This window comes from Podospora pseudocomata, chromosome 7, assembly GCF_035222375.1.
Source record: "Podospora pseudocomata strain CBS 415.72m chromosome 7, whole genome shotgun sequence".
Classification (NCBI taxonomy): Eukaryota; Fungi; Ascomycota; class Sordariomycetes; order Sordariales; family Podosporaceae; genus Podospora; species Podospora pseudocomata.
The window spans coordinates 2,439,159-2,465,741 of record NC_085891.1 but is presented as its reverse complement, the minus strand read 5'-3'; the positions used below and the strand labels follow the sequence as shown (position 1 = coordinate 2,465,741).

General features: G+C 52.3%; 3 protein-coding genes and 1 non-coding gene across 4 annotated transcripts; 1 reads left to right on the top strand and 3 right to left on the bottom strand.

The window, feature by feature from the left end:
- The first annotated feature begins 12,335 nt into the window (after positions 1-12,335).
- Positions 12,336-15,085, top strand: CUP9 (homeodomain superfamily). Its single transcript, XM_062893710.1, has 2 exons — positions 12,336-14,052; positions 14,106-15,085. The coding sequence occupies exons 1-2, from the start codon at positions 13,197-13,199 to the stop codon at positions 14,369-14,371; spliced, it is 1,122 nt and encodes a 373-aa protein (XP_062739547.1). The 5' UTR covers positions 12,336-13,196; the 3' UTR covers positions 14,372-15,085.
- Positions 15,086-20,391: 5,306 nt separating this feature from the next.
- QC762_0111380 (uncharacterized protein) lies at positions 20,392-23,634 on the bottom strand. The gene is made up of 8 exons (XM_062884318.1): positions 23,413-23,634; positions 22,901-23,356; positions 22,555-22,798; positions 22,323-22,487; positions 22,226-22,267; positions 21,971-22,177; positions 20,779-21,922; positions 20,392-20,723 (listed from the first exon to the last, which is right to left on the bottom strand). Exons 2-8 carry the CDS (start codon positions 23,111-23,113, stop codon positions 20,546-20,548), a joined length of 2,193 nt encoding a protein of 730 aa, XP_062739546.1. The 5' UTR covers positions 23,114-23,356; positions 23,413-23,634; the 3' UTR covers positions 20,392-20,545.
- A 475-nt stretch (positions 23,635-24,109) lies between these two features.
- On the bottom strand, positions 24,110-24,205 carry QC762_0111370. Its single transcript has one exon. It is a non-coding gene; the product is annotated as a tRNA-Ala (tRNA).
- Positions 24,206-24,300: 95 nt separating this feature from the next.
- Positions 24,301-26,495, bottom strand: QC762_708610 (uncharacterized protein). The gene is made up of 3 exons (XM_062893709.1): positions 25,842-26,495; positions 24,695-25,777; positions 24,301-24,639 (listed from the first exon to the last, which is right to left on the bottom strand). Exons 1-3 carry the CDS (start codon positions 25,915-25,917, stop codon positions 24,467-24,469), a joined length of 1,332 nt encoding a protein of 443 aa, XP_062739545.1. The 5' UTR covers positions 25,918-26,495; the 3' UTR covers positions 24,301-24,466.
- Positions 26,496-26,583: the final 88 nt, after the last annotated feature.

The following is a 26,583-nucleotide window of genomic DNA, read 5'->3' as shown; positions in this document are numbered from 1 at the left end:
TGCAAGCACACTCTTTGGACGCCTTTCCCCGGACCCCTAGCGACCTGTCCACGTCTTCTGACACATTGACATTAACAGGCTAGTGGCCACTTGACAGGAAGGAGAGATCGTGCTAGCAAGGAACAGGGCAGGGACCAGACATCGTAGTGAGAGAAAGAGGCGTGAATGATGGGAATGTGAATTTGAACATGCCCTCCTCCGGGGGGCGGGACGGACAGAAACCCGGTCCAACCAGACCTCTTCCATCACTTCAATCCACCAATCGATCCCCTTCCCCGGCAGGTTTTCGGGGTGGGTTGCGCTAGCCACCCCGGCCTGAACAAGCTCTGAAAGTAGGTAGGGGAGGAATGTGGCTTTGAACTTGTGCTTAAAGCCTTGTCACTGACAGGAGGAGGCATACGAATACACTCGTCCAAAGTCCGCCATTCACAAAACCAAGGAAGACGAGGGAAATAAGGACCTCAATTTCATCGCTCCCATACCTACCAAAGTAGGCAGGCAGGTCCTGAACAAAAAGCGAGCCAGACCCAAACGACCCGAACCAATGGCTGATACAACCCCTTCATATATCGATACCGTCGTAGACAAGATAAATTCTCCGCGAGTGACGACGGTATTGCCGAGAGCCAAGCTGGTTAAGGTACTATCACTTCAACTGCCATCCACAAATCAGTGTACGCGTTTTCTTGCCATGGGCTAACTCTACCTTGGACAAACAATAACACCTCGACAACCACCTCCCAAGAACGCAACCCTGGCGGCTCCGAAGAGCCGGACGTAACGATCCTTCTTGCTGTTTTATCCTCGCGAACCCGGTTTTCGAGGTCTTGGGCGGTGGGCACACGTCGCTTGGTGCTGGTGCTCGGCTGTCAACTCCGCAATATATGAGAGACAAGCCGCCGGCGCGCCAGCTAATCCAACCGGCTCAATATCAAACCGCCATGTTGGCACATGCTGTCAGGGTCAGCTGTGTATAAGCGGCGGTAGCAACCGATGCATCTTGAACAAAGTGAGCGGTTTCTTTCTCCCATGCCATGCCACCAACCCATCCGGACACATATTGCCTTACCATGCTTGCAAAATCTTGGCTTTGCCGTCAATGATATACTGTAACGATATAAAGAGAGGGGAGACCCGGACTATATCCCGACTCGTGTTATACCCCCCAAAAGAGATCGGTCTTTTTGCCATCTTTTGTTGTTCTATACACACACACACACACCTCGCATTTACCGGTACCGGTATTTCGTTTCCCAACCGCCATCAACAACCGGCAGCACTCCCTACTCGCTAAACCACTTACCACACAGGGCAATGATGCCGCCGCCGCCGAGAGACTCAACACTGAGCGGGATGGATTTAATATACCGTTTCCTGGTTCGGTTCGACACATTTTCCTTCTCTCTTTCCTTCTTTCTTGTCGCTGCCAACTCGCTATCCCCTGGTTTGGATTGTTCTCGATCCAAGAGTTCCCTCCACCGGCCTCCCCATCACATCGATATGTAATAACCCCCTGCGTGATGCACTTTTGCCCAGCCCCTAAAAGCCCACCTGGCGCAGCCTCGACCGTTCTCTCGCACGCCTCATCTTTTCCCTTTCAACCTATCAAACAACCCCGGAGCAAAACCCCGATCGGTTGGTGCATACACCACGCCTTCTATCGGGGGGGATGGTCGCGCGCCATCCCGCTGCCAATGTAAACCAGCAGGCATATCGTGGCGTCATGCAACTCTCTCCCCCACCGGTATTCACAAACTTTCCCCCATTCCCAGTGGGAAACAGTGAACATTTCTGGCAGCGGTCCAGTTAAAGTTACAACCTGCACACTAGCGCATTCCTTCCTAGTCTTGGCATTCCCGATTCCCACCCCCCTACTACACGAGGAAGGGGAGTTCGCACTGTTCCATGATCGAGAATTGCTTCTTTCCCATCCTCCAACCCTGAGCAAATTCTTCCATCCTAACCCTGAAACAGTCAATCCTGCCAATCCTGCCACCCCTCATCCAAGATTGGCCGAAACCTAGGCGAACAGAAGAAAAAAGCAAGGAAAATCAACGCGAAGAACGTTTCTTGCCTCTCGATCGCAGGATCCAATCACTCTCAAGGTGATCTTGTCACATTTTACTTGTTTCCCTCATGCCTTGTTGGTGTGCATCAATAAAAATGAGGAAAACAAAACAAAAACCACACTGCCGACGATGGCAGTGACAGTGTGCAATGCCACGATAATGCCCTAGCCCCCAGAATGCATAGAACAAATATTTTTGATCAGGGGTCCTTCCATGAATTTGACACTTCCAACCCATCAACTCCCCCGCGTACCGTACCTATATCACTCGGTGTGATAAGCCTCCCCGAATCAAGGCCACACCTCGCCTTCCCTTCCTCCCGAACCCCCACTCAGAACCTTTCTCGACTCCTTCTCCTCCATCAAGCATCAACATCTTTCTCGAACCGAACCCCCCCAACTGCAACCCAACCCACCAACCGGCAATCATACAACAAACCCGCGAACCGGACGAACGACAACAACGGAGAGAGAGAGAGCGGACCAAAAACCCCAAATCAAGCAGGCAATCTGGAGCCAAGGACCGCTCAAACCACAGACACCACCCCCCTCCCCCCCCCACCCCCTACATAGATCTTGGTTCATCAATTTTGTGCATGTGTTTTTGACAGGTCGGTTCCTCCGCACACACACGCATGGACCAAGCAACACTAAAACATCAACACCCCCGAACCGAATATGTCAAAGCCGCCGCCGCCGCCGCAAAACCCGTTGTACCATACCGTCCCATAAACCCCCCTCACCCCCCGGTAAAACCCACAGACACCTCCGTCATGTCATCCCTTCCGTCCCCTTCGCTTGGAACAATACACACATGCCATGCCATCATCATCATCACCCGTCCAGCCGTCGTTTGGCAGCTTGACGATTGCACGTTTCATGCCAGGGGTGTTGTGGGGATCGCATGTCGAAACACACCCCCAAAAAATGACACGGCGAGCTTATTACCCAAACCAGACCTTCCCTCCGTGTATGTATGTATATACCCCCGCCTCGCCACCCCAAAACCACCACCGCCGCCGCCAAAAAAGACCGTTGTGACCCCCTTCTGTGCATTATACGTCCCATAATCATAACAATAACCATAACCATAACCATAACCATAACCACCACAACAAACCCGTCATGCCATCTCATCATCATCACCACCAAGCGTAGCATTTCCCAACGTACTGTGTAACAAAACAGTTCTCCCACTACAGTCCCTTCCCCCCGTCTAAAGAAAAAACCCCCGACGCTGCTACCATCCCTATCAAAATTTCACTATATTTCGTGCACCACAGAGATTATATGTCATGCGTATCCGTAGCAGCAACACTTCTACTACACTACTACCCCCATATCCCCCCCTGCGCGCGCAAAAATTCGGAATGACAACCTACTCCCAATCCGTACTATACTGTACCGTATATACATACGAATAAGACGATACCCTTTAAAAAAAAAAAAAAAAAAAAAAAAAAAAGGCAGGGAAACCCACTCCCCGGAACCCTCGGCGTTGAAAAAGGGATTTAACTCACCAGTCAAAACCCCGTACTCCGAGCGAGAGAGAAATCGATCAACTCATGATTCGAGCACCTTACGCCAAAAATCGGTTGGGGCGGAGGACAGAGCAGAAAGAGGCAAGTGCGAAAGAGTCATGGTGATCCCGACGAAAGCAACAAAATTCCACCGCCAACAAAACCCAGACGCCATCCATCCTCGAATCTGGAGCCAGTAATAATAAATTTGTTGAAAAGCCGAGCTCACATCTCACCCTCCCACACGTGAACGATCGAACGAACGAACGAACGAACGAAACATGCCGAGCATGTGCCAAACTACCCGCTTCGGTGGAGTCCTTCTCTCTCTCTCACTCTCTCTCTCATTTTGCCGTTCACACGTGAAAGCCCCTCCCCCATCAACCGAAGTGTGTGGAGAAAAAGAAAAGAAAAAATTACCAAGAAAGCCCAAAGTTGCCCTGTCTGTTTCCCCTCTTTTTTTTCTTTGCTGCTCCAACGGTCAAAAACCACCCCCAACTCTAAAAACATGCCGGCGGCGGCGTCAGGGGCAGGGACCAACCGCTTGGCGACTGTCAAACTTGACAGCTTTCTTTGCTGCTGTCAAAAGTGTCATGCTCAACTTTTTGCGGAGTCAACACCCCCCTCCCTCCCCCCCATTCCTACCTTCTCCACAAACAAGCTTGTGATATGAGGAGAAACAATTCCCTTGGCCCAGCATTTAAACTTGTTCTAGCATAGGACACTAGAAAAGGTCCCGCATGTCCCCGTGAGGCCCGCCTGACAAATCGATGCTTTCTTGTCCCGACTTGGAAGGAGGAATGATGAATGGTGGATGACCTACTATCTACTTTGTGGTGAGCCAGCCGCGACTCGAGCCACCACCTACCACCGTCGGGTTTTCTCTTTTCCTTTCCCACTCGGAAGGACCTCGGTCAACGGCCGCCCGGCGGTCCTTCTCTCGGTTCCGCGGTTGATGAGCAGCAAGGGATAACGGAAGGAGAGACCAAGCAAGAAGAGGAGGTCATATCGTCACCACCAGCGTCGTAGCCGAGATCTTGCTGATCCTCCCCCAACCGTCAAGCATGTGTTACTGTGTGTACATCAAGATAAAAAAGAAAAAAAGAAAACCCACCTCGCTCGCTAAACAGCCTATGTATTCGGACTGGCGTGTTCTCACAACAACCTTTCTTTTCGTTGCAGTCTCCCGCGCCTATCTCGTGGTCGTATAATGGGCATGGGGCGGCCAACCGGAGTGTACCGCCGTCGCTCCGGATCCGTCGTCGTGTGCATCTTCCGGCTTGGGCTCTTACCTTCCTTTCCCAAACCCCCCTGAAAGTTTAATACAGAAAGACGGGGCCATCAATATGGAAAGCTGCAGTCCGCAGCGAACGCAGAAGAAAAAAAGAGCGACGCCTTGTTGCTGACGCAAGCCAGGTATGCCATTTTTCGCCGCCCAGGAAATCCTCCAAGGATGCTGCATCTTCGGGATGCCATCGAACCATGACCTCCACTTGTCCTTCCGAACAAGGCATCATACACACAGAACCCTGTCCCTTCGGGGACCGGGGTTGAGCTAAGTAGTCAGGGCTTTTTGCGGAGAACATCAGACGACAGTGACGGAGGAGCTGCACTGTTTTGAGCAGGTCTTCCCAAATGCCGCACCCAAATTTCATTATCAAGGGGGCCCCTATCTTGTGTTATCACCGAATTTTATTTTGCCTTCCAAATCTTCCCGAATCCCGTTCCCGCATGTATCAGGAGCAAGGAAGCTGTTGACAGGGACCTGTTAGACAAGAAGAAAAGTGTGGTGCTGCCCTCACCAGTCCACGTGTCCGTCCGAGGGACGATCCTTTTGTGGAAGACACACAGAACGATGACTCTCGGCAAACTCCGTCCTATACTGGCTTGTTGATATTTACCACCGGAGACAAGTTGACAACCGCTTCACCGCCCGTTCAAGTCACCCTCATGAACAATACCGGCATCGACGGGTTTTTCTCGAGTCCTCCCGCAAGGCTCGGCTGGACCGGTTGGCATAGCTTTCTCCTCGACACGGCCGTAGCTCTGGTGCGGCAGTTGGCAGTCCTTGGCAGTCCCTGTACATGTCAGATATATTAATTAACAGTCCGCGCTGCCTGCGCTGCGTTTCCTGCAGGAACCATCTCCAAGGCAGGCGGGCGAGGATAGCCAACAGACTGGCTCAGGCAGCGCTTCTCCAGACTTTGGCCAGGTACCAGATATCAACGAGTCATCCTTTCACCTAGGACGCTTTCCCTCCAGCTGAAAGACAAAAAGGCAACGGTGGCGGCGGAATCCTGCTCGGAATAAAGGTCGTGTAGCATCGTATGGACTCGTGGGGTTGGACAAGAAGGCAGAAAAAAAAAGGAGACGAGCTTATTAACGGGCGGCTGAGAAGAGCATGATAGATAGAGAATGCCTGAATAATATTTCACCGACTCGGTCCCGCGTTCCAGCACCGCGGGCAACGTGTCAAGCAAGCGCATTGTGTACCGGCAAGACCAGCGACGAAAATTGCTTGGCCACGGTACGGGATGGGAGTTTCGGACTCAGCTCCTGTCTCCTTTTTCTTTTGGCCGTGACCACGGCGGCGGTGACATTTGTGGCATGGCGGAAGAGAGTGTCGCATGTTTTGTGCGACTTGATCCCACAACCGCTTCTCTCGTCCTATCGAAGGCCTCTGTAGCTACCCGTCGGTGGCCGGCGAACGGCTGATGTCATGATATGTTGGGTGAGGTTGGAAGAGCCTGGGGGACGGAGCACTATGCCGTCTGAGCCTTGCCCCAGGGTTGAGCCGCGGGGGGCACTAGACGGCAAGATTTCCCGCAACACCGTGAGATCCTTACGGTAGCATAGGGGACTGCCTGTTTGCTGATTTTGTTGCTCTCATCAATATCCGTAAAGTTGACAACTCGGCCCAAACAAGGATGCATTTGCTGTCCCCACGCCTTGTCATCGGTTTGGCGTGGTAATCAACTGCTATGGTTTCTCCGAACACAGCTGGCCAATGACGGCTGCAGTGGCCCGATCTTGGGAAGCTGAAAAAGATCGATTGTTCGATTGATGCCTTTGGAATAGAGATGCATATGCTGCAACCAGATTCTCAAACCATCGGATGCGCTCCTCCCCGTGACCGGTTCTGATGTCAGTGAGCTTGCTGATGAGAGGATCGCCGAGACTGCCCCGTGTAAATCGTTTTCTGTAACCCCGGTCAGGGTCAATGACAAGCATTGACAGGCCGGGATGTGGGCGCCGGGCCTTATATATCAATGTCCAGATTTGGCCGGCTCGGGGGTCGGAGCACTACTGGTTGCTGCGGTTGATAATCCGGCAAAGAGAGTCAGGTCTTGCTCACCTTCCGAGCGGGGGTTTCTTGCTGGCTTGTCCGCGTGTCCGCGTTGTCCATCCTGCGCAAAGTGTCATCATCTGTATTATTACACTTGAATTACCGTACCGTACAGAGCGGCACCCCAGTCTGTCTGCGAAATCAGGGGTACCCCTGGTGCGGGCAATGCCCTCCCCAGTTGACTTTTGTTTCCCTAACTCCTCTTGGCGAGCCCCCCTGGGTCAGACATCGCGTCTTTTCCCCTGTCCATTCCAGAAATTGTTGCGCAAGAATCCAGCACCCGCAGTTGCCCGTCATAATGCTGACTGAGCGGCCATAAGATGGGACGAAGCGGGACGCGACCCGGGGGTGACCCGGGGACGACACGGGGACGACACGGTTCGGAATAGCCTCGCGCCTGTCCTAGAAGGGATGGCGCTTGCGAGATTGCCGGGCCCTGGCTGTGTGGTTCGTTCCAAAGACGGCTTGCGGAACATGGTGCTGTCAGGTGACAGACGAAAGAACCCCTCACCAACAGAGAACGTAAGCCTCGGCGTTGGGCGACAACCGCACACTTTGAGCTGCCCTTTGGGGGTACCGGCAGAAAATAGGCTTACTGTCATACACCTACGAATATGTACGTCACCGAACGAGGAAACACCAGTTGCCTCTCTGTCAATAATGTTGCGCAGCAAGTCGAACTTCAACCCCTTCGTGTTCGGAGCCTCGATCAACTCGCCAGCTTGCACGACATGGCATGTAATATGTGGCTCTCCTGACCTGTTTCTCGTAAGGTGTCGTTGAAATTTACCAAGCAATGTCGGCCAGAAATTGGAGGCCAGGTCTACAATCTCGACCCATGTAGGCGCTCCATCTGTTGCGCAGAAACATCGTACGTGAAAAGACAGTGGTGAAGCATCAAGGCCGTTTCAATGTTCACTTGCAGCCCAGGAGGAACAGCTTCAGGCGGGATGAACTGGAATCCTGGATTCACACCTGCTACCATGTTGGTGGAGCAACTTCTCGGTTGATTCTAGCCGATCGGAGCGGCAATGGCGGGGTGTTATCGGGATGGTGGTTGGCGGTAGTGGTGGTTGGGGAAGGTTGTTGGTGGTCCAGTCGACTAGGATGGACGACGCTCCGCCCAGAACAGTTGTAGTTCTTCGGGGCGTACAGGACATTTTGTCAGGTATTTGAAGTGACGATGGTCTTGATCGTGCAGCATGTATGTGCTGGCACATTCGGCCTAGCAAATGTCTTGGATGCGAGATCTCCGCGTCTGATGAAGCCGGAAACCTCTATACAGGACACTAGGAGTCAGCAGCCAGAGCCCAGCCAGCTTGTGCCACTACGAATCGCATCTTCCCCGCGTCAGTCCCCAACATCCTGACGGGACACCGATCTGTGTGCAACCCATATTGGTTCGCTGTTGGGTAGTGGGCGGGGGGGTTGCCCACGGCGCAGCGGTCTCTTCGGAACTGACGTGCAGCTGGGGGCGGTTGCTGCTTCATATATATGACAAGCCCTCCCCCTCAGCTGAGGTCGCGAGAGACGCCACAGATGCCACTGCTTGACAGAGATCGATCGTCCGCACAATGGCAAATCGAGCCGAGCAGCTGTGGGCAGTCTTTGGGGGGTAGACGTGCTGTGGTTTCCGAGGCAGTCGATATTATGAGGATACTCGCAGCCTTTCCCCGTCCGGTCTTGTGCAGCAATCCATTGAACACTTGTGTGATGGCTGGATAGCCCAGAGTATTGGCGCAGGTCTTGATTGGCCCCCAGGTGTCATGTGTGAGTCGGCTGAGCTCCTCACCGCTTGACGTGTAAAACACGAGGATACATAGGTTTCCCACGAGCTGGAGGACAGACGGTTGTACAGGACACTTCCACCGTGACATGGAAGGGCAGGCGGTAGCCTTCTGCCTTCTCTTCCACAGCGCTTGGTCTAAATGTGTTTCACGCACTTTCCCTAACTGTGCACATCTGGAATGTAGCTCCGACGCCTAAGTCATGCAGCTAGTCGAGCCTGGCAGAAGGTTGATATTAATAAGACGTTGAAACGTCAGCAGGCTGGCGCGTCGCCGGTGTGCAATGGTTCCGCAGAGCAAGGTAGCAAGGTCCGTTGCCGTGGTTTGTCCGTCACCAGTTGATGAAAGTGCTCGTCGATCCGGTGCCAGAGAGACGGCGATGAAGACGGCGAAGGACTGCACGCAATTGCCGGGACGGATGGGCAATCCGGAGGGCCGTGTGTTGATGTCTGGATGTTGGCTTTCCACTCGGGGACCTGACCAGAGAACTTCCCAGTTTGGTTGACAGATTTGAGGGGACCAATCGCAATCCAGATCAGAGCCCGGCAATTAGTTTCATGACCGTTGCTGACCCCCACAGGCTCACCGAGCAGCCAATCGCCAGGTTCCGATGGCATACATGGCCAGGGTGTCTCACAATCTCACCTTAATTGATCGAACTGGTGCCCGAACGCCTTGCCAAATCTGTAATCAACAAAACCTCTACCTGGCATGTGCCGACGACGACGCTTTTCATGAACATACATAGACTTTCAGACCAGAGGCATTGACCGCGTCTGATGTGCAGCACGCACAGAGTCGCTGCGTCGCACCACGACGGAAAGGCGGAAGGAAATACAGTTCCCATCCATCGGAGGCTGTTCCGACAGGCTGGGTTGGTAAGATGGATAGGCTTTTGGGCTTTGATGGCTTGTGACGATCGGCGCGGAAGATCGGCTGTCCTCGGTCCCCTCTCGTCCAGATAAGCTGCCTGCGGCCCAAGCAGATGGTAGCTGAACCACCTCGTCCCGAAATCTTCATTCGAGGTCCAGAGGATTGGGACCTGCAGGAAGCGTCTCGGTGCCTACAAATAGCGTCAGTTGGCCAATCTCGGCTTGGGGGTTTGTGATATGGCGGATTGCTAGACCTGTCGTTACCGAGCAAAAGCAACAGCCATCCAACAATGTGCCTCCTGGCTGCTGCTATCAAACCATGGCGGGACGGCACTCCCCGCAGATCGTTGGTAGTTGTAGTGTAGTGTACGTGTACGGCATGCTGACCCGGCCGAGACTGGCGTGATCGATGGGGTGAGGAATAAGGTACGTATGATTATGAAATGTGGGAGGCAAAGGAGGAGGGAACTTTGGCATTTCGATGACGAGCTTTCAGGTTGCCCGCCTGCCTCACCTGCCTGATGGTGGTCCCCCCACTTGAAATGTCAAAAAATCAAGTCAGATCTGGCAGCTACGATCGCATCCCCCTCCCCCCACCCCACCACCCCCACCCCACTTCCGGCTCTTGCTCAGTGACAGCTCTCGCTCGCCGGGTTTCGCCAGGAACGGGTGGCTTGATAGCCCGTGCTAATATTTGAGCGAAGATCTGAATCATGGCGCGGCAAACAGATTACTGATCTGTCATTTGACTTTTGATTAACCCGCTCTAGTTGTAAAGTCGCGGCTGCCGGCGCTTGGCTCTGGCCGGTCAGAAGGGATTCCAGGTCACTGTGCAGAGGGTGCCCTGTGCTCCTAGGGAGCAGTAGTGTAGTGTGGCTGCAGTGGAAGACAGTGTCCAGATGCCAACCAATGCCAGGCCAGTTCACAGCACCAAACTCGGCCCTTTGCGAGCAATTTATCTCCAGTCCGATGCTTTTCGGACTTTTGTCAACCGGGATCGAAATGACAGCAAAAGCAAACTCAGCTTCTGGGGATGCAGAAACCACTTGAAATCCACATCACGTCAGCAGTCAGGCAGTCGCCGAATGACAGTCAGGCACCGAGGCACCCACTGAATATGCTAGCCGCAGCACCAACACCACGCCATGACCTCACACTACGCGGTGCATGGGCTTTCGGAATTGCGGTTCACATTTCACGATTCACATTCCCATGCTCCTAGCTAATCACATCACTTACAGTTGAGTCCAAACAGCACCCAGCGCCGTGGGTGAGCCCGTGAACGGCAAGTTTCACTGTTCCTAGTCAGCTAAGACTGTCGTTTCATTCCACGCCCTCGGGCTGCCCTGCTGCTCTGCTCTGCTCTCATCAATCAGTCGTTGTTCTCCTTCAGGAGACTCGCCGGGCTGGTTCCGCACGTCACCGCCGGCCACGGGCATGGGAGTGTGTTCGTCTCCCGGGTTGTCATTCACCAAAAGAGGCAGGGCTGAGATGGCTGTGGGAGTGTGGTATGTTGTCAAAAAGTGCGCAGGACCCAGCGGAAAGCTACGGCGCTTCCTCCGAGCAGCTCGAACAGGACACAACTCCCGTGTGCTCGGCTTGGCGTGGTGCAGTGGACTGTGAATTGGTGCACGCACTGGGCTGGGAGGGCGTGTCTGCAGATGCGATGGCACGCGTGGAAGGGATCCCCCTGTCAGAGAATCTTCTTCCATCGGGCAATTTCATCTAGCTTCGCCAACCGTCGTGCAAGGAGACTGGGGTGGCCCACCGAAACCACGACGGGGGGTGCCGGGGAGGGAGTAGGCTGTCCATGGGTCTTAGCGAAGACCCCTGTCGGCCAACGTCTCTTGCATCTCCCCCTACCTACCTATCTTACCTCTCTAGCACTTGGCCCGTCTCCTGCTCCTGTTTCTCGGTACTGTACAGTACAATCCCCCATGCACGGAGCACGGAGTACCCTCTCACATGGGCCTCGTCTTCCCTCTCTCAAGCCTTGCTACTTGCTACAACGAGGAGAAGCACCATCCTCGGCACGACAACTGCACCTCCCAAAGATTCAGGAATCCCGTCTGGAAAATCTCGCCGCTGTCCCACCACCACCATCACCATCATTCACCACCACCACCACCACAACCACCACACCAAGGCAACGCCACCCCATTGCTGCCGCAGGCCCTGACCCGCCGACGCAGCAGCAGACAGCAAGCAGACAGAGGGGAGGGTTACATGGCACTGTTGCCGTCCGTTTCCTGTCTTTCGGACCCGGGGTTTCTCACATTGTTCGAAAAAGACCCTACACTAGGGACCTTACGCGGTCTTGCAGAACGCTATCCTATCACTTCCCCAATAACGCAGTGCTCTCCGTCTGGCAACTGGCAAACCCGGCTCTCACACTCCACACTGGTTCTTCCCTCCCCCACCCCATGCTCCAAGGACCGGGCCACAGCCGAACTGCCCTTGACCCTGTCCTCCCGCCCTGCCGACCTGCCCGTCTGTCTTTGTTCTGTTTCTCGCTCCGTCTGTACTTACAGTACAGGGCGTATTGTACAGACAGCTATCCACAATACGTACTCGTACTCTCTGGAGCAGCTGCTTGTCCTGGTTCCCCGGGCTGGTGTCGATGTCATCCTCGCCCCCCTGCTCGCATGCCCGGCCTTGTTGTGCGTTAGGGTGGCCCCATACGATCTCAACCTGCTCCAGCTTTTAATATAACTCCCGTTGAGCCTCTTCCTTGCCTTTCCTCAAAACTTGCTTCCGCCCTCTCACCAAAGCTGCAAAAGCCTCGACTGTCGATGAGCGGACCGTTTTCCCTCAACCAGCGCCCAATGTCTCTCGGAGACCACTAGGGAATTTGCTGACCTTTCTAGCCTGGATAGCTTGACCTGTTCGCTTCTTGATAGTAGCGGTTTCGAATTAAGCTTCCCGCCGTTGCGACTGCGTCGACACTTTGTCTAGCAACTTTTTTTTATTTTTTTTTATTTGGGTACGCCATCTGTGCGTCAAAACCCATTGTATCCAATCGTCAACTTAAATCGAGATTTGGGAAGGCGGTCCTGGCACCTGGGACGCAACCGGCACGCTGTACAAAAGGACTCATATCACTCGCCCCCTTTCATCCAAACCTCCCTGCTTCATTGCATCGATACATCATCATCATCCCATTCTGAACTCGGCAGGACTCGAAACATCACCACTTCTTCGCTTCTGCCGAACTCTCAACCTCCTGACATCATATCATCACCGAGACAGCCAAGTTTTCGCCTTCGATCTTTCTCATAGAAAGTTGCTCGCTGTGTGGCAGGCATCTGAAACAGTTTTGCTCTATTTGTTCCACATGGAATATAGCCCTTCAGCATCCTCTTATCGTGTTCGCGGACAAGAAACCGAAAACTACAACACCATGTCGATGATCGCCATGGCCCAACCTTCCCCTCACTCTGCGTTCAAGCGTGAGTTTGCTTGGGACGAGCACAGACAAGCCGATTATGGCTTCAACTCGAGAAGGCCGAGTGAGCCCGAGAGGGTTGCTCTTCCCTCGATTCGACAGGTAATTGACCCGGGAGTGTTTATTCGGTGGTCGTGGTCAGCTAACAAGAGAACCAGATGATTCCTGAGCTTTCGATGCAGTCGAGGCCTTCAGACGCCAACACCAGAGTACCATCCTCGGTAGCATCACCTGTTGCAGGATACCCAGCTGGCGCCATCACTCCCCCTTCCTACACACATTCACCAAACCAGAACAAGCGCAGGCGGTTGTCGGTCGGGGAAGACAGGGATGAGCGTGGAAGCCAGATCCCAAGAGTGTACCCCAGCCCTCAGCGAGAGTATCACGGAGGCCGGGGAATGTCGCCCGCCATCGCTTCTAGGTCCTTGAACGAGACCTGGGCGAGGAGCCCATCTCGGAGAAGCCCCTACGCCTCGCACCGAAATCTCCCATCCATGAGGGAGTCAGCACCCATCGAATCTTCAGACCGATACATGAGTCGGCCTACCCTTCCAAGGCTTCCCACCATGAACTTTGATCAGCGCTCGGCGACGATGCCTCGGATTCGTGGTCCTTCAAGCGAGGATGATTATCCCGACAACTTCCGTCACATCATGGGAGGCCACTCTAGCTCCAATTCCGGGGAGGGCTACCCCCCTCACCACCGATCTAGCGCCTACTTTGGCTACCACCATCCCTCGCGCGTTCAGTCGCTCTCAATGAGCTCTGTTGGGCCTTTCGACCGCACCCCTTTCTCGGCCGGTGGTTACGGCTCGGGCTACCCAGAGTACATGCGCGTTGGTGAGCTGGGAGGCATGGGCATGAACGGCGAGAACAAGCAGCGCAAGCGTCGCGGGAACTTGCCCAAGGAGACGACAGATAAGCTTCGTGCCTGGTTCGTCGCTCATTTGCACCACCCATACCCGACCGAGGATGAGAAGCAGGAGCTCATGCGCCAAACGGGCCTCCAAATGAGTAAGTAACGCCACACCGTTTGTTCATGGTCACCACTAACCGTTGACAACCAGATCAAATCTCCAACTGGTTCATCAACGCCCGCCGGCGCCAGCTTCCCGTCATGCTTAATAACGCGCGCGCCGAATCGGATGCCATGTCCTCGGCGGGCCGCAACGCCGACGGCAAGCTTCTCACTTCTACCGAGCGCGGCGAATACGACATGGGCCTTGGAAAGCGGGACAGCCCCATGAGCGATGGAGACGGCAGCGCCTACGAGGACGACCTGGAGAGCCTTAAGCGCCGCCACGCCGTCAGCATGAGTCGGGGCAGCGTTTAACCGAACACAACGTCAACGGTTCGGCTAGCACCCCTAGCACCACCGGTCGCCTATTTGCCGCGAAATTGAGAATGATCCCAACGGCTTTTTTTGTTTTCCTTGTTCAACGTCATTTTCTCTTCGACCTTTTGGACCGGTCTGGACCTTTTGTTTCCGGCCCGCGGTTTATTTTTCAGATGTATTTTATCAAACAACAAGCCCAGGCCTTGCCCTCTTTTTTTGCTTTTTTTTTCTTTTTTTTCTTTTGTTTTTCTTTTGTTTTTTCTTTTTTTCCCTCTTTAAGAAGGGAGGCGTTTAACTGCTGGAAAGCATGATGGATTCTGCCTTGCATTTTTTGTCATCAGCATTTTTATCATTGTCATTTTCCGGCGTCTCTGTTTAGGCTTTTGGGGTATCAAGTCGCAGAAAGGAGTTTGACTCGAGGCTGAGAACTTTTTGGTGTTTTTCCCTCATTGTTGCTTGTATTTCTAGAGAGATACCAAACGTTCTCACACACGTTTTTCTCAAGTTTTGAAGATGGCGAGGGGAGAAGCAAGATTTTCTGGAGACTTCTTTTACTACTTTTTGGGGAGAAAAAAAGGGTCTAGAATATCTAGAATACAGGCGTTATTACACGCTTCCAAAGGGGTTTTATATATAGGGTAGAAAGAAGGAGCGCTGCAAAGACGCGGTGGGAGAGAGAGAGAAAGAGAATACTCAGAAATTGAAAACAAATTGTATATCTCAATATTGTGCTTTTGCATTGTGACAATGCTTTGCAAACCAACCATCATCAAAACACATCAAATCAACAGATTCATCACATGGACGAAAGCATTCAGGACCAGGCAAGCAATCACCTGCCAAAACCACCTCGTCAACCTCACCCACACGGACATGCACCTCAACAGGGGCAAACCACTAATCACCTTCCTACCGTGCAAGCTGCCGACACCTGCGTCCACTAGTTGTGCCTCCAAGCGAAGGTAATAAATCGAGCGAGGACAGCTCTTCCTGTCTCAGATCACCCAAGACATGCCTCGCAGGGTTTTGGGAAAACAATCGGCAGGTCTAGGATCTCGGAATGTAACGTGCCTCTGTTTTCCTTCCTCCAAGGTATGCACCCACCACCCGGAAGGCAACGGATACTGCAGACAAGCAGGAGAAGTCCCGTCGCCACTCAACTCACCCACCTAGGCAGCAGCAGCATCAGCAGCAGCTGCTGCTGCTGCATGAGGCCTAATATCTGTACTGTAAGTACTGACAGAAGGGGCATAGCGTCCCCCTCCCCCGTTGTTCATCGTGTCATTCGTACATTTTGTGGCGTTCACTTATGTACCTACTACAGGCGGGTAGTATGTAGTAGATGAGATCTCAATGGTTCGTGTCAAGAGGTTGCGTCGGTTCCGGTTATGGGAATGGAGGGGGGTTTTCATGGACCTTACCTAGGGAAAGCTTGCTTCTTTTCCGCTCTAATACTGTTTGCTTTTGGGCATGTGGTGTCTAGCAGTACCTAAATCCCCCCCCCCACACACAAATTTCTGGCTCTACCTACGAACAGGTCGATCAACACCTCCCCCCACCCCCAAAATAACTGGTCAACCCAGCCTTCTCCCCTTCTCTGGAGACCAATAAACAACAACAAACCAGAGTAATAGTACACACGATCTTCCCACTCAGAAATGCCTAAAAAAGGAGAAAATGTACGACCTAACCACTTTACAGACCGCCACTCCTGAAACGAGAAACGCCTCACTTTATACTCCCATAACTACCTTACTTTCCATCTCGGCCAAACTGTTGCCCAACCCACCCACGACATGCACATTCCAACACTTCCCCTCAGATGGCATATACAGCAAAGCATATGTCGTCCCCCCACCCACCCACCCACCCACACACACACACACACACACACAACCGCCACCACACAACCACAATGAACCTGAGCTACCTACCTCAGGTACCTTGCTTACCAGGACAGGGGAACTAACTGTCTGACCTAAAAAGCAGGGAGCACTGCTATCCGAAAAATGCTCCCTCCATGAAATAAAACCTCCACCACCTGTAGTATATCACGATACCTACCCATCATGCCATTTTTACAGATTTCCTGTCTAAAAAATCTGCAAGACGAAAACAGGTCACACATTTGACTCCCCCCACACGTCAGGAAACACAAAGATACTGTACATTAATCCCATGATTAACCCATACCCAAGAAAGCGGTCAAGAAGAAGAAACTACCTGAATAAACCGAAAGCAAAAGAAAACACACACTTGGGGTAGGTAGGTACTAACTATTCCCCCTACTCCTCTCTGCCCCACAGCCGAAAACGAACGCGTGAGTCGTCTTGTGTAAGTGTAACAGCGGATACATCTCACCTGCCTGTCGCTTATTCCGCAGTACCAACCTTACTCTCTTCCTTCTTCTTTTTCTTATTCCCACACTTACAACAGCAAACTCTTCTTCTTTGTCTCTCGGGAGTATAGATAATAAATGGAAAAGGCCAGTTGGTCACAACCCGGAATCGAATCGGAGCAAATAATACCAAGATAATAGGCCCTGTGGCTACTTACTGTGTGTGCCAGCACATTGGACTGGGTTGGCGGGCAGGCTGGGGGAAGGGGACGGAGGTTGACCACATAGCAAATTGACAAAATGTCTCAAGCCAAGTGAACCCGAGAAACCACAACAGAGACCTCGCCCGGTCGTTGGGTGGTTCCGAGAGTCCTTGTTCGGTGACACACCCACCTACCCGGTGAGTCTGCTACTACCAGAACCAGAAATCAGTAAACTATACAAAACCTTACCAGAATACATGGCTTCCATGTGAATGACGGCACTTGCTCCGCGTGGAAGTCGACTCATCCTCCACCCGATCCCTGCTAACACGACAGATCTCTACCTACATACATACAACAACATGTTGGCAGAAACCGACTAACGGAATGGCATGATGGGTAGACAGATGAGCAGCACTACAGCAAGCTAAAGGGAGATCTGTGCTACCGAGATCGGTGGGTGACAGCAGCAAAGCATGGGGTGTGCTAGTGAAAATGCTGGCCCTGTCCCGGCGACATGTTGTTGTTTTGTGAGGGGTGGGGAAGGAAAAGGGCGGCAATGAGGTTGGCTAACAGGGTTGTCAAGATGAGAATGTCTTGCTGAATGACACATCCGAACCAGTCAATACCAGTCACGACTTTGTATACCCGCACACTTGTCGGTTTCGCTTGCAGGTCCCGGTGTGGGATGGGCCACTATGGGGGGTAGAATGAGTATCCGGGAACATATTCTCTCATCTTCAGCGTCAGCAAGCGGGAGGCGTCAAATGTCTCGCCCAAATGAACAGGCTTCGGGTTTCCGCCGGACCTCCTGGATCATGCCCCGCCACCACATCTGCCTCTTGACCAACGCGGGAACTATGGTAGCAGAAAGAAAACCTGCACTGCCTGACCGATGCGAACATGGGCAGCCAAACTCGGGACGATCCAATTTTGAAGCTGTAGCTCTGGACGTGCTAAAGGTGAGGATACAGCTCGATCGTGAGCACATTGTCCGGCATTAGCCGCTGACCTGGCTGTTGAACTGCATAACGAACAATTATCGGAAGAGGGATTGAAGGCCGAGAAAGTGGCGATCGAATGATCGGGTTCGAAACGATCTTTGTTCTCCCCATGCATGCCCCTTGTTAGCCTCTGATACGGGCGCAGCAGGAGCTCAGGGGCAAGCTTGTGGTTCAACATGAGTTAAGCTTTTTTGACGCTAGCGAGGTGTTCGTGACAACGGCAGACAGGGACAAGACGGTCGGCGCGGCGGGCAGAAGTGGCAGAGGCCGAATGTCCCGGTGTCATTCAACGGCGCGAGCCGGTATTGCCTTGTTGCCTGCAAGACCTGGTCGAGGCTGTTAGGGGGTTAGTCAGTTGCCGGAAATCTGCCCCAAAACACATCAATGTCATCTCAGAATGCGATATCGCTTGACAGCTGCTTTGACAGGTACCAAGGAAACCCAGGCAGAGACCGGACAGGTGTCACTAGCCGCCTTGACCCAGTATCGCTATGATGACGCACTGTCGAAAGGCACGTCGAAAGGCACCGTCGAAAGAAACGCTCTCTAGCCACTGCCAACGGACGCTGAGCCGTTGCCGCGCCGCGACGTCATTCCGGCAAAGAGCTCAAACGGCAAACGGCCTACATGCGAGTGGTCCGGTGGGGACGGTCTGCCTGGCGTGATCTCGGTGAATGGGTTTGTCTTGTGATGGAGGCGAGGCAGGGGCTAGCAACTATGTCAGTGTCTGTCGGTCTGGAGTAAGGTTTGAACAGGTATGTACTGTACATACACGCCTTACCGTCGAGCGCTCAGTGCCATCCTTTCAGATGTCTGACACTTTCCGTTGCCGGTCGCCGAGACCTGCATTGCCAGCTAGATGACAGTTTGGATAGCCCGACTCGCCACGCCGTTCACATGTTTCGATGCTCATGGAGTTGGAGTGTTGTCAAAAGTTGGGATGAACATATGGGGAGCAAGTTGTTGATCCAAGGACATGAACTGATCAACACATTGAAGATGACGATGGCGGTTCGACGGCAGCAGATCGTCTGGACAGTCTGTTTTGTTGATTCGACCAGCCATGCGTCGGGATAAGGAACAAGTGATATGCTCTTGTGCTTGGGGAATTGGAAAACTGGTTCTCTGCTTGTCGGCGACTGCCTCGGATGAACCGCCCGCTTCCGCTTCAGTTTAGAGACGTGGTTGGAAGTAAAATTTCTGTTATATTGTTAGTAAATAAGCCGCTTGATGATGTATTGCGCGGTGGCAGGGATCGTACATTGATGGTGAAGATGCTTGGGAAAGAAAAAGTCATGCGGGGGCACACCGGCAAGAGAGAAAGCGTCCATCCAGACTGGCAGCCTGACGATCGCCTTTACTCAGCCAGAGATGGAAGGCAGCCCCTGTCCTATTCCTTCCCAGCCTAGCTACATCGCAACTGCCTCAGTCGAAATACTCATTGTAGCTGGGCAGGCAGGCAACATACAGATTAGATGGACATTGGGTGCACCTTCCTCTGTTCACCACTCGGCAGGCACCTGCCTAAAGTGGGTGGAAGATCTCTATATACATGATGAGATTCCACAGTTGAACATTATCCGTTATCAGAGTACGGGTATAGTCACCTAGAACTTACAGTAAAATTATCCAGATATCAAGCTCTGATGTTTCTTCATCTCACTTCGAGCCTTGCCGAGGACCACCATCCCTGATGCAGTAGCCAAGGTCAAACATAAACATAAATACCACTCACGGCTTCTGAACACAAAAACACTCATAGAAAGACAACTCCCCACCCTCGCGAAGGAAAAAAGCAACACTATGTATAGAAAAATACACACTCCCCGAAACAAGAGAAAAGAATAACACGAATAATAAAACGGACACCATTCAAAGCTTGCAAATAACTACCTGTGTATCCTTCCTTTACCTAGCATAATCCCCTCCACACTCAAACAGCCCGAAGACTATCTAGCTATACCACAAACAAAACCCAACTAACCCCGAGCTTCATGTTAGGAAAACCCTGCGATTCCCAACACACATCAAATAGACAAGGTCGACAACCGCAGACTCCATCTCAACCACAATACCAGAATCCCACCGCGAAGAGATAAAGCGCTACATATGTATCGAGATGCAAGGTAGAAGTCCTGGTCTGATACCGTGTCAGAAGACACACAAGACATAGCCGAGGAAATATAGCTGACTTGTATGAGGATGAAAACCAAGGTCCGGAGGCAAATCATTGATGGATTGTTGCCAAGGTCTCTTCACCATGCTGATAGATATGACCAATATCCGATAAAACAAGGCTTTGAACTGGCTAGGGATGGGCCCTCTAGGTCATCAGAGACAAATGACATGATAAAATCCGTGCATTTATTGTTCAAATGATCATTAAACATTATTGTATTTCCCCACCACATCACAGTCCAAGTCAATGCTCTAAAATTTCGTTCGAAAAACTCATGTCTATAATCACCCGGATCGCCGTCCTCCTTCGATTTTCTCATCCGTAAATTAACACAACTCAATGTCATATCTCGCACAGCTTTTCTGTACCTACTTTTTCACTCCCATCAACGCCACCCAAAAAATAAAAAGAAGAACACAAAAACTTCATAGAACTTTGCCCCCCCGTTCACCCAACGTGAGGCCTTCTCCCTGAAATCTCACACATCGGCATCCCCGCCTGCCAGTTTTGTTCCACATATGGCACCAAGAAGTCTCTCAGCGTGTAGTTTGATGGCTCCATGTAAAACTTGATGTCGTCCGCCGTGTAGTTCCCCCCAAGTGCGGCAAGTAGATCATCGTTGATACTGTCCATTGTCGGCCCATATCCACACATTCATTTCCCAGGGAAGGAAAACTTACAAATCATTAAAAACCAAATCCACCACCCTTGGCTCCTGCCTCCGTCCCTTCCTTCCCCCCTTCTTCCACTCCGGAAACCCAGCGGTAGTCCCAAAATAGGCCGGAATCTCATAGTTGGCGATTCTCGCATGAATCGTATCATCCCCGTCCACCCCAAAGTCATCCTCAGTCGTATACCCCACCTCCAACACCTCTTGCCTCCCCCCACCACCATTACCCACCGGCACTCCCATAATTTCTTCCCTCTTCCCCAAGACCTTTCTCTTCCCCATAGCCCTAAACTGTTCAATCGGTGGGTTGACACACTCCTCTCCTTGCCAGACCCCAAATTCCCTCTTTCCCTTGGGGTCACCGACAAACGTGGTATTATACTCAACCCTCCTCCCCTGCCCCGCGCCCTTCTTATTCATCCGCTCTAGCATCCCCCTCGCCATTTCCCATGGCACCTCGGGAATATACACCACCAAGCTGGGAAACGGCGAAGTGATATAACTATCGTCCATCGTGAACGGTCCCTTGTGCAAGTCAAATCTCGCCATTCCCGTATTGCTGATATGAACCCTCGGAACCTTTGCCCTCTTTGGGTTCAGAATCTGATGGGCCATTGCGTCCGCCAAAAAGGTGTACATCGAGTTCGGCGCCATAAACGGCGCCCCAGTCACCCAAAACGTCTGTGGCGTGCACCCATATACCTTTCCCAAGCCCAATTGATGGCGGTAGGATGTGATACTAGACGAGATTTGAATACCGAGTTGTTTCAGCTGGGATGAGCTGTTAGATGAGCTAGAGGGGGAGGAGATGAAGTTGGGATGGGAGAGAATGTCGTTGTGGAGGAACTGCGAGCCGGGGGCGTGATAGTCAAAGGTAAGACGGTTCCAGTCGAGATACCGACGGGAGTAGAGGAAGGGAGAGGTTTTTTGCTTACTCCTCTTATCAATGGGGGTAGGGTTCACTGGGTTGGCGACAACGGCCGTTCGGTTGGGGTTGGGGACGCCTTTGGGGTTGAGAGGGCCAGTAAAACCGCTGTTGGAAGAGTTGAAGCCCGACATGGAAAACCAACCAAGAGATTCGCAGTATCGACCAGATTCAGAAGCGGTAGAGCTTTGGTCATAGACAACAAAGTCCCGCATGTGACTATGCCCACCTGTGATACGTTGGTTTCTCTCACTCTATGCGAACAGACAATACGTACCAAATATCTGAATCGGAGTGTCAGGATGGGCCTCCCGAATGGCAGAGTAGACAGTCTTCAAGGTACTGGCCTGGCGTCCAGGACGTGCTGAGTTGTGGCCAAGAACAAGGAAGACATCAATAGGTTTGGGATGATGAACCGCTTGCTTGAACCAGTCCTGCTTGATCATATCCGCCGCCTTGGTGATCCGTGAGGCATTTGTATTGGCTGCTCAGGTTAGATATGCTCGTTCCGGATGTGAAGGCTGACACGTACCAGTGAAGTCAAAGAGAACACCGAAAGCCATGATGCGAAGGCCTGAGAAAGACTATCAGTTACGCTTATCCAGCCGAAAATGGGGGAAGCGACATACCATGTTTCGTAGTAAAGTACTTGTGCGTCTTTCCAATGTGCTCCCACTCCTGAGTGTCAGGGTTCATGATTTCTACATTCGAAGTCAAGTACTTGTCACCCCAGGCCCTGCTAAAATTGTTGAATGTCTGGTAGGCCACTTCGGAGGCATACAACTCATGGTTACCTTCAGTCACAGATGTAAGTATGAACTGATGAAAAAATTTGGGAATGAATGGAAATGAGGAACGCACCAAGAGTCAGCAAATCATATCCGGTCTGCTGGACAAAGATCTCATTCGATATCTCTCCATTTGGTGTAGTAGAGTCACTCAAGCCAGTGCCATCATGAAGATCTCCAGAGTCTACAAGAAGTAGGTCCACCTTGAGGTCTTCGGCCGTCCTTTTCATGCTTGCCACAAACGAGACATAGTCGCCCCAGTCTGCACCATAATTCGCCTCCTTGATGTGGCCGGATAGCCATCCGTGGGTATCGGACTGGTTTTAACGTGTGAGCAGAGACCCATACAGTATCCTTTGTTGTCACTGCGGTAAGAAGTGTCATGTATCGGCGAAAATAGAAGGGGAAGCTCAACTGACTGTATGCAACACATTCAACTGCCCCCATTGCAACGGCCTTGTAGGACCATAGCTCGCATCCAGCGCCCCAGGTTGCATGCGTTTCACGACACGCACATGCTTCGAAGCATGCTCCTCAATGGGACCGAAGCAACCGTCGCAAGCCAACACCACCACCTGGACGATCGTCGTGGCAGCAGCTAACAGCCTGGCCCCAACACGGGACAGCTTCATCGCGGCGGCGTTGTCGGCGTGGTCGTCGTTCAAGTTTAGGATGGGAAAACACCGTTGTCGATCTTTGTGAGAGACCTCAAAAAGCAGAAATCGATCGACATGACCAGTCCAGGCTACCAAGAGACCGGGGCAACACCAAGCTTAAGAGAGTACCAACTGCCCTGTGTGGTCCGGCTATCCCGACTCGGGCACGCCAAAGTTTAAAGTCGAAATATTATCTACCGGGCAGAGACAACACGACGGCTGGGAAAAAAAGGTCTTAGTGTTATAGGGGTCCAGGGAACTGTGAAGCCACATACCTGTCCGTCAGGGCTGGGTCCCGGACTGCTTTTATCTCCGCGGTGAGGAACACGATAATAAGTCAGTGTAGTTACACGCCTCTGGGCCGGAGGAACGCCACTTGAGGATTCTGGGCTTATGATCAATCGACACTACCGTTGAGACGAGGTGGTAGCGGGTCACTCTGGGCTGACCCGAGGATGTAACACACGATTTCTCCCGAAAGACGTGCGGAAAACTCATGATGTGGAAGAGATTTATGTGCCATAATGATAGCTGCTACGGTGGACGGCGGCGAAGACTTGCGGTTACAGGATGTTCCTTCCACCACACAGAGCCTTGTACCCTCCCATGATATATCTATGACGCAGCCTGGCGAGATGTGTTATCTTCGGCAGGAACGAAGGCCATTGTTATGCGATGGAAACCTCAGATTTCGACGGAATTAACAGGTGAGGTTGCTTGAGGCTCATGAACTAGTGCTTGAACCGCCAAAAAAGCATGAGAGTGGCCAAGTGGTGAAGACTTCTCCGACGGGCCCGAGAAATTGGAAGTTGTATGTCTCACGTCCTAAAAGAACGGACTTGGCGGATTAACAAACAAAGTGCTATTGTTTTCTGTTGGAGGCCGGTGAGTTAATGACCAAATGAAACCAAGCCCCAAAAAGACAAAGCCAAAATAGTGTCAACTTGACACTAAAGTTGGGCAAAAGAAATTTGGATGCACCCGGGATTGAACCGGGGACCGTTCACAATATAATCGCGCCTTTTGAAAGGATGCGAAGCGAAAATCATACCACTAGACCATGCACCCGTAGTACTTGCTGGAGGTTATCTCTGGAAATCTCCCTTCTAGCTAACTATTCTCAAACAGATGCCTCACAAGTCCTCTTACCACACTGCCCTGACCAACTACACAACACAACAAAGAGTAGTGGACATAGAAAACATGTAAACAACTACACTAAACGCGGGACATGCCCAGGGTATCATTTCGTCTGTATAACTGGTATAAAATGCTTTCCCCATCGAACTCTGGAGACCACTCATAAGATCAACGCTGCTTGTTGCCCCTTCAAAAGTTCTTGACTGTGTCGCCGGCATCCCAGGCTTCATCCGCAAAGTCACGGTCGTCCCACTCCTCGTTCTCTGAGAAATTCTGGGCTGCATAGTGATAAGCGTTGTGATCAAACTCATCGCTCCACTCGAGCTCCTCGTCGGGATATTCATGGGCATAGTAGTTCTCCGCTGCAGAGCTGTTAGCGTTTGCGGTACATTTTGCTGAGGGCTTCAAGCTGCTCACCGTTCTCGTCATCCTCATCTTCAGGGAACTCATCATCGGTTTCATCATCATTGCCGTAAAAGAAGTCGGCGACATCGGGCTCATTGTCAAAAACAAGCAACCCGATACGGTGGGCTGGTACCGCCTGGTCCCGCAGCCGCTCAGCGGGGACACGCTCGTACGTCTCAATCACATAATCATCGTCGTCCGAGGTGTCAATCATGTCGATGTCCATAGCAGAGGTTGATGCAGCTGCAGCCGGGGCCGCTTGGTCCTTAGCGCGTTGCTGTTGGGCCACGTTCTCTGTCGGATGCCGCTCATGATAGCGGAGCTTGGGTGCCTTTGGTTGGAACCGGGACTTGGCTGGGCTGGACTTCGATTTGGCATTGAGTTGCTCCACCCGGTCTAGATTCTTGCTGATTTCACCCAGTGTCCAGGTATCCATAACCCTGGAGAGCTCGTCCATGTCGGCTCTTCGATTGTGCATGGAGGGGGGTACAGAGGGCTTCGAGGTTGTTCCCGATTCGGATGCTAATGTCTTGTTCCTAGGTTTGGTTCCTGGTCGCTTGTAGACAACGGGCTTCTTCTCCGCTTCCTGTGAGGATGAAGGTAAATCCTTGGCAGGCGAAGAACTGGTTGAGGATTGTGTTGTGTTGGGTTGGTCGAGAATCTCCTTCACAACCTGGGGGGTCAGGATTGCGGACTTTTGTCTCTTTGGGCCTCTCTCAACAAAGACGGCAGTGGCACCGCGCTTCTTGGTCACGCCAGCAGATGGTTGTGACGAGTTGGGCCTCGACAAGTGGAATTTACGCAGGTTAACTGTCTGGTCGCTCGAATCGGATGCCTCCGGCGCCAGCACTGTTGCGGGCGCCAACGCAGGCACGGGCTCAAGCGTCATGGAGGCATTGGTGCTCGGGGCCCTGGGGGTTTTCTTGGGGCGATTTAGTCGCTTCTCATCGCCTTCCTGGGTAGGCACAATGGTAGGAACTCCAAGGCTGGCGTCATGCTTTGGCTTCTTTTCCTGCTCGGACGCAACCTGCTTGCGCTGATAGACCCAGCCGACCTCCTCAGAGATGATGCGATACCGCTTGCTCCTATCGACCCCTGCGATACACAGTTGGTCAGTACAGCGATGGTCGCATGGATGGACGAGGTTTAGAGCACACACGGAGAAAGTCGACAGGGGCATCATCGATGCCACGTTTGCGCTTCACCTGGATCGTATCGGGGGGTAGTGCCGCCATTGTCGGAACGTTGCAAGTGGTGGGTTTGACGTGGTCTGCTTCGGATGCGAGGTGTGTTGGAGCGGGCGGTGACAACGGCGATGGGGGACGTTGAGTTGCAGGAAGCCTAACGGTGCCTAATCAGGTCCTTCTTTTTTTGCGCTCTCAAGATGCCTAGCCTGCCGAGAGATACAGGAAAAAGAGGGTCGGGGGCGTCGATATGCAAAGTGTATTCACTTCCTCCAAAATTGATTTCTGGAATATTTCCGAGACAAGACAGCAGTCGGGAAGCGGTCGTCAACCAGGGTACAGGGGGTATTTGATGTATTTGATGCCAAGAGTCCCGTCGAAGATCTCGCGTGGTTTTGCGACAATGTTTCGCAATGAAAAAAGATGAGAGAGCAGGTGAAGAGCAGTCTTCAAAATATCTACCTGGCCAGTTTCCTGATGAATGCCTGAACTAATGCAAGAAGATAGCGAGGACCACAACCAAGACGACGTCAAAAATGGGATTTTGTTTATATAACTGGAGCTTTGGGGAAGAGTCGTCGTGAGGGGATGCTGAGATGGAACCCTGCAGTTGCACCTGAAAATAAGGCGGTGGGAGATGGCAGTAATTGTTTTATCGAGGTTTTTGCCCAAGGTTACCGCCAAGCAGCGCCCGGCCTGTCACCGCTGTCGATGACG